Source organism: Leopardus geoffroyi, chromosome B2 (genome assembly GCF_018350155.1).
Source record: "Leopardus geoffroyi isolate Oge1 chromosome B2, O.geoffroyi_Oge1_pat1.0, whole genome shotgun sequence".
Lineage (NCBI taxonomy): Eukaryota > Metazoa > Chordata > Mammalia > Carnivora > Felidae > Leopardus > Leopardus geoffroyi.
The window spans coordinates 30,775,265-30,786,966 of record NC_059332.1 but is presented as its reverse complement, the minus strand read 5'-3'; the positions used below and the strand labels follow the sequence as shown (position 1 = coordinate 30,786,966).

At 55.0% G+C, this 11,702-nt stretch overlaps 2 protein-coding genes across 5 annotated transcripts; one reads left to right on the top strand and one right to left on the bottom strand.

Moving 5' to 3' along the window:
* The first annotated feature begins 62 nt into the window (after window positions 1–62).
* VWA7 (von Willebrand factor A domain containing 7) lies at window positions 63–10,150 on the top strand. 3 transcript variants are annotated; one of them, XM_045497725.1, is made up of 17 exons: window positions 63–324; window positions 648–896; window positions 1,232–1,513; window positions 2,257–2,353; window positions 2,918–3,028; window positions 3,472–3,667; window positions 3,786–3,955; window positions 5,241–5,353; window positions 5,586–5,702; window positions 6,166–6,351; window positions 6,835–6,967; window positions 7,081–7,233; window positions 7,348–7,440; window positions 7,877–8,178; window positions 8,260–8,399; window positions 8,540–8,786; window positions 8,893–10,150. In XM_045497725.1, the coding sequence occupies exons 2-17, from the start codon at window positions 663–665 to the stop codon at window positions 9,055–9,057; spliced, it is 2,739 nt and encodes a 912-aa protein (XP_045353681.1). In that variant the 5' UTR covers window positions 63–324; window positions 648–662; the 3' UTR covers window positions 9,058–10,150. The 3 variants fall into 3 exon arrangements, with proteins under 3 accessions (XP_045353681.1, XP_045353683.1, XP_045353682.1); XM_045497727.1 differs by having other exon boundaries at window positions 68–324; window positions 8,612–8,786; XM_045497726.1 differs by lacking the exon at window positions 63–324 and having other exon boundaries at window positions 381–896.
* On the bottom strand, window positions 9,733–11,615 carry SAPCD1 (suppressor APC domain containing 1). Of its 2 annotated transcripts, none has more exons than XM_045497740.1 (5): window positions 11,113–11,615; window positions 10,734–10,874; window positions 10,140–10,235; window positions 9,938–10,027; window positions 9,733–9,842 (listed from the first exon to the last, which is right to left on the bottom strand). In XM_045497740.1, the coding sequence occupies exons 1-5, from the start codon at window positions 11,224–11,226 to the stop codon at window positions 9,750–9,752; spliced, it is 534 nt and encodes a 177-aa protein (XP_045353696.1). In that variant the 5' UTR covers window positions 11,227–11,615; the 3' UTR covers window positions 9,733–9,749. The 2 variants fall into 2 exon arrangements, with proteins under 2 accessions (XP_045353696.1, XP_045353697.1); XM_045497741.1 differs by having other exon boundaries at window positions 10,140–10,222; window positions 10,739–10,874.
* Window positions 11,616–11,702: the final 87 nt, after the last annotated feature.

The window sequence follows — 11,702 nt, the reverse complement described above, 5'->3', positions numbered from 1 at the left end:
AAGAGGCGCCGGGTGAGCAGAGAGGTGCGTCTGCCTGGGTCTGTCCCTGGCGCTGAGCCAGGCCTGAGTCATGTTGCTCACTCATTCCTCCTCCCAGCTCTTCTCCACTCACCTCTGCACTGCTGCTGGGGGAGCCCCGCCCTGGTGCCGGCTGCCGCTTGTGGCCTTGGGCGGGCACGAGTAGAGGGGCCAGGGGCTGTCTGGCCTGCCCCCATCCTGCCGGGGCCTCCCTCCCCCTCCACTCGTCCTGAGTTAATTATAACTCTGACCTAAGTGCCCTGTGACACCACGCCCCAGCGGCCCTGCGGGAGACCCAGCAACCAGGTAAGGGAGAGGCCTAGAGAGGAGACTCATCAGGTTTTCTGTGCTGGGTGTTTGGGGGTGTGGGTGTCGGTCTGGGGGTGGGGAAGGGGGTCTTGGGGAAGGAGCCTCAGTTCCTTCCTGCAGGTGTATGTCCCCATTAGCCCATTAAGGCCCTCAGTTTGTCTAGGCAACTGAGAGGGGAGGCCAGGCTGGGGCAGATCCAGGTGCTTCAGGCAAAGCAGAGGAAGGGCCCAAAGCAGGTGCCGGTGGAGACAAAGCTGAAGAGCTGGGCCTGCCCTGGACCCGCTGCTGCTTCCTGCTCTCGAGAGCCTTCTGTCCCTCAGGTCCATGTCCCAGCCATGCTCCCTGCAGATGTGCCCCTGGCCCACCTGAATCCTTCACTGCTGCTGCTGCTACTGCAGTTGCTGCTCCCTGCATCCTCCTTCTTCCCCAACATCTGGAGCCTCCTGGCTGCCCCCGGGTCCGTCACCCACCAGGACCTGACTGAGGAGGCGGCACTCAATGTCACCCTGCAGCTCTTCCTGGAGCAGCCACCCCCGGGCCGTCCCCCGCTTCGTCTTGAGGATTTCCTGGTGAGCGTCCCCAGGTCCTGTTACATCCCAGCTGGACTCCCCAATTCCCTGGGACTTCTACTTCTTCAGGGCCCTGCTGGCCAAGAGGAGGGACATCCTTCTCTTCCTTGGCTCCCCACCTCTACCCCTTGCAGTAACAATACCCAAGAGTCCTGGTCCTAAAATCAGGAGTCCCCCCCCCCCCCCCGCCCCTTAGAAAGGTCCAGAATTGTCCTTCCTTCGTAGGGCCCAGGACCTTCAATTCCCTGCACACCCAACCTGAGTGCCAGTTGCTAAGAAAATGTGGGCAATGGTCCAACCCAAGGGGCCCCTGTCCCCTAACCCACTCTCTCCAGGGCCGCACCCTCCTTGCTGACGACCTCTTTGCTGCCTACTTTGGACCTGGGTCTCCTTCCCGGAGGTTCCGAGCAGCCTTAGGTGAGGTCTCCCGTGCCAACGCAGCCCAGGACTTTCTGCCAACATCCAGGAATGACCCTGACCTGCACTTTGATGCTGAGCGGCTGGGCCAGGGGCGCACACGCCTAGTGGGGGCTCTCCGGGAGGCCCTGGTGGCGGCCAGAGCTCTTGACCACACCCTGGCCCGCCAGCGCCTTGGGGCTGCACTTCATGCTTTGCAGGTGAGAACTGCGTAAAATGGGCAGGGGTTTCTTCACCCCGGGTCTTCCCGTCCCCCAGATACAGACTTCCTCCTGGTACCTCCTCCTTCTCCTTCTTCTTCTCCTCCTTCTTCTTCTTCTTCTTCTTCTTCTTCTTCTTCTTTTAATGTTTATTTATTTATTTTTGAGAGAGACAGAAAGCAGGGGAGGGGCAGAGAGAGAGGGAGAGAGAGAATCCCAAATGGCCTTTGCACCATCAGCGCTTGATCTTACCAACCACAAGACCAGGACCTGAACAGATATCAAGAGTCTGATGCTTAACTGACTGAGCCACCCAGGCGCCCCCTAATGGTGCCTTCTTAATCACACCTCCCCCTACTCAAGAAGTGATGGGGCACTGCTTGCCAGTGCCCTGAGACTGGTCCCTAGTTCCCCCACCTCCAAACTGGCAGCTCTCCCTGTGGGAAGAGCCAGGAGGCCAGTGTGGCTGGAGAAAAGCGACGAGGCATGAGGCTGGGAGTGGGCCTTGAAGGCCACTGGAGGGCCTTTGATTGGACTCTGAGTGGGAAGGGAGGAAAAACCGGGAGGCTCCCACCTGGGGAGAGCTCTGTTCTGGGCGACAGGCAGAGGGTGTGGAGGGCACTTGGGGTATCTGACAGCAGCAGTGGGGGTAGGAGGAGGCTTTCCAGGAGGGAGAATGAGCGCTGGAGATTGTGAGAATGGTCAGACAGCGCCTCATTCCCCTTCGCCCTCCCTCCCCCCAGGATTTCTACAGTCACAGCAACTGGGTGGAACTGGGACAGCAGCAGCCACACCCTCACCTCCTCTGGCCTAGGCAGGAGCTCCGGAGCCTGGCACAAGGTACGGCCATGACCCCAGGGGATGGGGGAAGCCCACTAAAGCCATGTCCTCTCAGCCTCCCCAGACACTGTGTCACATCCTCAGGTCACATAGGATGTGACATGGTTTCTTCTCTGGAACGACCTGTGAGGTCCCCCAGTCCAGCCAAAGGCCAGGTCAGTTAGATAGCTTCCCCAAGGTCACAGGGGTGGACAGAGCCAGGACCAAGGTCTGCAGACCTCAGCTGAGTTCTCTCTCGTGTGGCTTCCTCCTCCAACATGGGATGGAACATACAGGGCTGTTCCTCACAGTCCCCTCATCCTTCCACCTGAGCTATGACGCGGCCTTCTGTCCATTACAAGTTCACTTCCTGTCCACAGCTTACGCTTCCGGGTTTCCTAGCACAGTCCCGGTCTCACATATTCAGTCTCATCACTAGATGATCTCTAGGTTTTTGTTCAGAAATCCTAGAAGGGTACATTTAGGCTTTTGCCAGCTCAGGGAAAAGCCAAAGTTTGGATGGATGGGGATAAAGGTCAGTGGTGGCAGGATCTTGGGATCTAGACCCCTGTCCTCTCTTCCCAGTGGACGATCCTACCTGCTCTGATTGCGAGGAGTTGAGCTGCCCCAGGAATTTGCTGGGCTTTACACTCCTCACCTCTGGCTACTTTGGAACTCATCCCTCCAAACCTCCAGGTACCAGGCAGAAATAAGGGGAGAAAGTCGCTTCCTTTCCCCTGACCCTCTCCCTAGGGATCTCAGAACTGTAGGCCCTTGTCCCATTTCCTATGGCATCACTTCTGGAAGGAGTGGATGCTGGGGATGGGGTAAATGGATGGAGGCCCACTGAAGTGGCCATGATTGTTGGGTGGGGGAATAGCTTCTTATTCAACCAGTAAGACTTCTCCGTTACCCAAGGGTAGCTTTGGGGGATGGACTGGAGGGATTAGGGGATCCACCATGTACTGTGATGACTGACCCCTCTAGATTTACTCCAGACTGGCCCTCCACAAATGTCATCTTTCTTGCTGATCCTTTGCTGAAGAGTGAGAGGTCAGGCCAGGTCAAAAAGGGCCTCATTTTCTTAGGAGGCAGTGGGTTTTTTACCTCCACCCTCCAGATCTCTTTCCCCAAACCAGGGAAATGTAGCCATGGGGGCCGTTTTGACCAGAGCAGCTCCCAGCCACCACGGGGAGGCATCAACAAGGATAGCACATCCCCAGGCTTCTCTCCCCATCACATGCTGCACCTCCAGGCAGCAAAACTGGCCCTTCTGGCCTCCATCCAGGCCCTCAGTCTCCTGCGAAACCGGCTGGGAGACAGGGGTTTCTCCAGGTGAGTGGCCTCTGGGCGATGTGCTCCTTAATGCGCATGTGCTCCTAGGGGAGCTGAGTAAATGGGGGCTGGGGACAAATGTGCAGACTCCTCACCGTATCTCTGGCCTGCTCCCCAGGCTGCTGGACATCAGCCCAGCCTCCAGTCTGAGCTTCGTCCTAGACACCACAGGCAGTATGGGTGAGGAGATCAATGCTGCCAAAATCCAGGCTCGCCACATTGTGGAACAGCGACGGGGCAGCCCCATGGAGCCTGTCCACTACATTCTGGTCCCTTTCCATGATCCAGGTAACTGTGGTCTGGCGAGGATAGCAGAAGGAAGGAAAGTCTAGGGCAAGGGGTAAATGCCACTGGTGGGGGAAAGGGCCTCATGGCTCCACTTCCTTAAAATGGTGACGTTTCCTATGGTTGAGCCTTTACTGGTACCTCTGTGTGTACAATCGGCCACTTCTTCCTCTGTTTCCAAAATGGCAGCACTTTCCACATGAGGTTAATCATGATCTGTGCTTAGCCAGGGGCCTCTGCTTTCTTAGGCTTCCATGTTAGTCAGTGATTTTCAATTCTCCCCATTTGCTGTACACAGAGGTTGGGATGAGGATGGGTCCAGGCCTCTGTGAAGCCTCTGAGACAGATTGGAAGTTAGACCAACTGACCCGGGTTGACCAGTCACTGTGCATGCTTAGGCTGATCATTTAGACTTTTTTTGCCTCAGTTTCATCATCGATAAAATGAGTCAGTACTTGACCCATATTATCTGATGGCCATTTCAACCCTAGAAGATAGGCAGGATTTTCTAGGGTTGAAATGGCCATCAAATAAAATAGCTACAGCGTTGAGAATTCCCTAAAGGCAAGCGTTGAGTCTGATTTACCTGCACAAATCTCATAGTAGCTGGAATTTAACGGGGGTTTATCACATATTTTTAATTTTTTTTAATGTTTATTTATTTTTGAGTCAGAGAGAGACAGAGCATGAACAGGGGAGGGTCAGAGAGAGGGAGACACAGAATCTGAAGCAGGCTCCAGGTTCCGAGCCGTTAGCACAGAGCCTGACGTGGGGCTCGAACTCACAGAGTGTGAGATCATGACCTGAGCCCAAGTCGGACGCTTAACTGACTGAGCCACCCAGGCGCCCTGGTTTATCACATATTTGATGAAGCTTTGAGTTTAGCATTAATTATATGCTAAGTCACTATTCTAAGGTTTACAAAATCAACTCATTTAGTCCTTCTAATGACACTCTGAGGTAGGTACCATTATTTCTCTGGTTTTTCCGGTGAGGAATCTGAGGCCCCAGGTGTTTTTTTATACTTACGCACATATCCAATAAAGGCCCTCTCAGGACCACAGGAAATGCTGCCATTTTGTTAAGGAAATGAGGTCCACTTCCCCGCAAAGGTAACTAGCCCTTACCCAGCCCTGCCTATAGAAATATCAGAGAATATTATTATTTCAATACTTGTTCACCCCAGGAGCACAGCGAGGCCTCTTGACTGGGGGGTGAGAGGTGGCCCTGGGTAGGGATGAGGGGAGCCCTCTCGTCACTCATCTCAACCTTCTTTCTTCCTCCCCAGGGTTTGGCCCTGTCTTTACCACCAGTGACCCTGACAGCTTCTGGCAACAACTCAATGAGATCCATGCCTTGGGGGGTGGAGATGAGCCCGAGATGTGTCTGTCAGCCCTGGAGGTCTGCCCTCCCCCTCCCCCTTCCCTTCTTCCCCCTTCCTTTCCAGTTCCCACCACCAAGGGGAACTAGAGGCTTCCTGGGACCTCCACCCTCCACCCCACCTTCAGAGCCTAGTTCCACTAGCTTCACTCCAGGGTTCCAGGGCCATATTTCTTTCTATTCTGCCCTCCCTTCCTCTACCCATTCCTCTGCTGCTGCCATTTTTAACACGAGCACTTTCTCTCTCTGCCAGCTGGCTCTGCTGCACACACCTCCACTCTCAGACATCTTTGTCTTCACCGACGCCTCCCCCAAGGATGCCTTTCTCACCAACCGGGTGGAGACCCTGACTCAGGAGCGGCGCTGCAGAGTGAGCACAGCTGATGGGACATCCGATGTTAGCCACCCAGAGATATGGGGTTTCCCATACCTTGTTGACGACTATCTCGTAACAAGGATCACACCACACTCTGGTGGTTGAACCAGCCTTGGCATGGGGTGGGAGAAGCAGACAATGAGTATAACACATTCTGATCCCTTACATGATGCTGAGTGCATATTTGAACTGGTCTCCAATAAACCATTTGAAGAACTGGAGATCTAGTTGCCAGCAATCCGCTGTGGATGACAAATGGAGACAGTTACAGGGAGTGGCAACTACTAACTGAAGGCCTGGGGCTGTGTCATTGGGAGACCCTGCAGGAACAGTCAGAGGGTAGACCAAGACCTTACTCCTCCTCATCAGCTCCGCAGAACACTTGAGCACAGATCCTCATTGACAATGGTAGACAGCACTTGGAGTACTCAGTACTGGCCTCTTTTTCTGGGCACAGGTAACATTCCTCGTGACCGAGGACCCATCGAGGGTTCAGGGCCGAGCTCGGCGTGAGGTCTTGTCCCCTCTGCGTTTTGAGCCCTATGAAGCAGTGGCCTTGGCCTCAGGAGGAGAGGTAATCTTCACCAAAGACCAGCACATTCAGGATGTGGCAGCTGTTGTTGGGGACAGCATGGCTGACCTGGTAAGTATGAGGGCTGGAGGGACTAATGCTTTTGGCTCAGAACTGAGGGTACAGGTAACACAGCACTGCTCTTTCTCATAGGTTAATAGTTTAACACTGCTTGCTGTGTTGCCACTGCAGTCAGAAGGGTGGGAAAGGAAGTTTCTCTCTCTCTCTGAGATCCATGGCTACCCAACTTCCACGTTGCTCCTTCCCTATTAGCACCGCCCCCTGTCCCCCAGTCTTGGCCTCTAGTAGTCTGTCCTCGGAAGTCCTGCCATCTTTTAAGGAGGGACAAGAAGCAATCACCTCACCCTTAATCCCTTGCCTCCAATTTGTCGTTGACCGTAACTTCATCCCTGGTCCTGGGCCCCTCTTTCACTGGTATCCCTTCTCCATGTGTGACTTAGTTTCTTTCTGTCTCCACCTTTCTCCTGTCTTTGTTCCCACTTCATTCAATGCCTCATCTTCTCCCCTATTTTTTGGCTCTGCCCGTCCCTCTAGGTTACCCTTCCCCTGGAACCTCCTGTTGTAGTGTCTGGAAGGCCACTTGTGTTCAGCGTGGATGCACTGCTCCAGAGGGTCACAGTCCGGATCCATGGGGAGGTCAGCAGCTTCTGGATCAGGAACCCTGCAGGTATTTCCACACGTGTGTCTCAAGGCAGAGGGAAGAATGGAGAATGAAGGGTGACATCCTAAGGGACAGGAGCTAGCTCATGTGCCAATCTCTTGCTCCCCCACCCCCACCAGGGGTCTCCCAGGGCCAGGAGGAAGGCGAGGGACCTCTAGGTCACACTCGCCGCTTTGGGCAGTTCTGGATAGTTACCATCAGTGACCCCCCACAGACAGGGACCTGGGAGATCCTGGTCACAGCCGAGAGCACACCCCGGGTGAGAGTGCAAGGTAAGGAGGGAGATATTGCTGGGAAGGGAAGGGACGGGAAGGCTGCAGAGCTCAGAGAGCGGTATCAATCACATTCATCTCAGGAAGGTCTCTGATTGCCTTGGCCCTCCTCAGCCCAGACATCCCTGGACTTCCTCTTCTACTTTGGGATCCCTGTGGAGGATGGCCCCCACCCTGGCCTCTACCCCCTGACTCAGCCAGTTGCAGGTACGTCTACCCACCCCCCCAACTTGTCCACTAATATATATACATGTATATATTGTATATGTATATGTCTATATACATATGTGTATTGTATATTGTGTATGTATATTATGTGTGTGTGTATATATATATATATATATATATATCCTTTTATTGAGTTATAACTTGCATATAATGAAGTGCAATAACTTAAGTATACAGCTGGGTGGATTTCATATAATGCACTCATGTAACCATCACTCGACTCAAGATTTAGAACATTTTCAGCATCCCAGAATCTTTCCTGACCCTGCCCAACAATAGCCCTCAGAGGTAACCCCTTTTCTCCATTCATACTCATCCCCAGAGGTAACCCCTATTCCAAAAGCCGATCATTCCTTTCTCCCTGTCTCTGAATCTCCTGTGGACCAGTGTTCTCCCCTCCCCTCCCCTGTCCCAGGCCTCCAGACCCAGCTGCTGGTAGAGGTGACAGGGCTGGGCTCCAGAGGCAACCCTGGAGCTCCTCTGCCGCATTTCTCTCACGTCGTCCTACGAGGGGTCCCGGAAGGTGTCGAGCTGGGCCGGGTGCCTTTGGAGCCCACGGGACCGCTGGAGCGAGGTTTCCTCGCGGCCTCGCTACCGTCTGCACTTCTGTCCACTGCGGGACCTTTCTCTCTGGAGTTGATTGGCCGGGACGGAGAGGGGCAGAGCCTGCACCGAGCTGCTCCCCAGCCCTGCACCGTGGTCCCTGTCCTTCTGGAGGTGAGACGCAGGAAGAAGGTGCAGGTAGGGCTGGAGAGAGCTGAAGCGGCTCCTCCTCGCCTGACCCGCCCTCCTCCGTAGCTCAGCGGCTCCCCGGGATTCCTGGCTCCAGGCAGCAAGGCCCCGCTCAGCCTCCGCATCGCCAGCTTCTCGGGCCCTCAGGATCTCGATCTTAGGACTTCTGTCAAGCCCAGCTTCGCTCTCACCTCCAACCTCTCCAGGTATTGCTCCTGAACTCTCCGGTTCAGTTCCGGCCCACCTTTCGGTTCCCCTGGCGTGGGAGCTGGTACTTTAAGCCCCGCCCACAGCAGCCACTTTCGCTTGGCCTTCAGATTCTCGCCTCCCCTCCCCTCCCCTCCAGCTTTGGGCGCGGACCCTGGGCTCTCAACTATTCGAGAGCTTGGGCCTTCAGCCCGGCGTCCGTACTCGACAGGGTTCGCCTGGAACCAAATGAGTCCGCCTGGGGGCGCCTGTGGTTGGAGATCCCGGACTCAGCGGCTCCAGACTCCGTGGTGATGGTGACTGTGACTGCGACAGGTCCAGAAGCCAGCCCAGTGCCCCCGACCCATGCCTTCCTCCGGCTCCTGGTGCTGGCCCCCACCCCGCAGGTGAAGCACCCCCACTTTCCATTGCAGGATAAGCAGTGTAAGGGGTGGTAGGTGCAGGCTTAATTTGGGTGCAGACACGCTGACCGGCTCTCCCTCTTCTCCCTAGGACCCGCTGGCTGCCCCTGCCCACTCATCTGGCCCTATCCTCGCCTCCACCAGCCCTGCCTCCACTTCGGTGACTCGGGGAAGGGCTGGGGGAGGGCTGGTGGGCAACCCCTGGTGGGGCACAGTTGGAGGGGTGCTGCTTCTGCTAGGCCTGGCCTCCTGGTGACACCAGAACCCCTAGAGGGATGTGCCTGCAGCGCTATTTTCAGTCTGGCCCCACTGGTGAGAAGGCAACCGGGCCTTGGGACCCGACCTCTCCCAGCTGGGATGGACGTTTTCCTTCTCACACACTTGTCCCTCTCTTTCTTTGTGAGATTGGGATAGAGGGCAATGGACTTTCCCACAATGCACTTTCCCCAACCCTGCTGGGAACCAAAGCAAATACTCCTTTTTGGAGAAAATTGGCCTCTATTTCTCTGTAGCAAAATCTCTTTACTCCACTATTTATTCATGCTTTCCTAAGCTCAGGTAGAAGGAAAGATATATGGGGAGGAGACTAAAGTTGAGAGTGGGGGGTTTATTTATAGAATTGTTCTTACTTGAAATTCTGAGGAAGCTCCTATTTTATTTTTGTATTTAAAGCTGAAGGACAGTTTCAATAAACATGTCTTCTCCAGAGAGGGATTTCAAAGAAAGATCATTTATGCAGATCACTTAAGGGCGAGTGAGGGCATAAGACACCAAGCAGATGAAATGAAGTTTTCAGTTGTGGAGAAGAAACTTTACACCAAGATGTTAGGACTTCAGTTGGCCCACCACCTGGAGCCAATTATCTGTTAAGTCAAGAAGCAGGATAAGGAGACTGGGGGTTCTGACTCAGCCTCCCCTGTCACCAACTGAGGAAATCGAGAGGAGGCTTCACACACGGGTGGGGCCCCTCCGTATATTGGGACAGCCCAGCTGAGCAGTCTCCCCTTTGGGCTGAGTGCCTCCTTTCTGCTGCCTTGACAACTGGAGAGGAGGAGAGAACCGGTGTGGGCATCTGTGCTCCTCCCCCACCTGTGGGCCGGGGCTTCCGCCCTGCCCCCCACTTCCCTACAGTTTACCTGCTGCTGCCATGCCGTCTGCTTCCTTGGCCTTCCCTTCCAGTCCTGGGTGGCACAGGAACTAGCCTGATTCGAGGGATGTGGGGAGAACTGGGAGGGAGAGGAGGCTGGGATTTGCTTTTCTCTGTTAAACCAGTGCTGACCCCAAGTCCCCTCTCTACCCCCACTTCCCGAGAGTACAAACTAAAAACAATAAACTCACCTTCTCCTGAATCAGATTCTGCAAACAGATGTTCATATTTTGAATCTGGGCTAACTGGGGGCCACCAGGCTCTGAGTGTAAATCTGATAGAAAATTCTAAAGGAGGAGTTAGAGGCTGACAACATGGTGAAACCTTGAGGTCCATCTGCCGCTCTTCTGTCACCACAGGCCATTACCTCTCCAGCTGGATCCCCTCACCACAGAACCGCACCCCGCCCCCCCCCAGACAGGTAGAAAAATCCAATACTCTCCCTACCATCTCTTTAACAGTCCCGTTTCAACATCCCCCTCAGGTGGGATAGTACCCCTTTCCCTGTTCTTTATGGATCCTCCCTGTCCAGTCCTGACCCATTGGAATAATCCAGGCCACTCCCCCATCTCAATGGAGTGATCCAAATCAGGTCCCTCTGAATGGAATGCAGACCGGCCTCCTCCAATCCTGACAATGAACACCAACCTGCACTTGGTGGCATCCAGTCATTACAATTCATGATCCCTGCCCATTAACTCTTGCCTTTCCAGGGTGGTGTCAGGCTGTGTCCACATGTCCCCCGTGCCCCCAGAGCCCCCCTGCGCCGCACAGAAGCCCCGTACCTCACCAAGAGCCCCCAGACGCAGCTGTTGTTGCTGTGCCTCCCTCAGACGGCCCTCAAACCAGGCCTGGCCGTGCTCCAGCAGCTCCAGCCCCTGCCACAGGGCGTCCTGCTCCCTCTCCAGAGCCTGCATCTTCTGCAGCTGGAAAGGCCAGAAGCAGAGGCTGACTTGCTCCCCAGCAGGGCTCTGAGCCCCGGCCATTTCTCTCAACCCTTGGTTGGGTTCACTGGTCACTGAGTGTGAACCCAGACTGACCCCTGAGCTGGAGGGCAAGGGGAAGCAGGGGAGAAGACTTACGGGTCCTGAAAATTGAGTGGAAATGTAAGGGCAGATCCAGGAAGTAGGCTTCCCTGGGACCTCTTGCTGGGCTAATACTCACCCAGAGGAAGAAGCTCCGGGCCCCTGGGTCTTGGCGGCTTGTCCCTAATGGCAGCAGCAGAACTGTGTAGGGGGCCTGTACCAGGGGCAGCCCTCCGGGCCCCTGGCTCCCCATGGCTCGGAGGTGGGAAGGGTGGAGCCACGCCCACTGGTGCTCAGGGTGGGTCCCTCCCCTTCCCCCTGCCTGGTGCCCATCCCACCTTTTCAGCCTCTCAGAGCCTTTCCTGCTGTTTCTCTGAGGCTGGGATGTTCCTACTTAAGGGGAAAAGACCACTTCCATTGGGTTTCTCTGTCTTCCTTCTCATCTGCTTTTGTAGGGTCTGTTGAAAGAGCTGGTTCTCATGAAGTCCCCTGGGTAGAACCCAAGGGTCCCCCTACAGCAGTGTCACTGTGTTGTTTTAAGCTTGTTTTTTTAAAGTAATCTCTACACCCAACATGGAGTTCCAACCCACCACCCCGAGATTGAGAGGCACACGCTCCTCTGAGCCAGCCAGGTGCCCCAGTGTCACTGTGTTCTTAATGAGGCAGGGCAGGCCCCTCTGTGGACTTCTGCTTGGTGCTTCATGTCTTTCCTATTGTTCTGTGATGGCT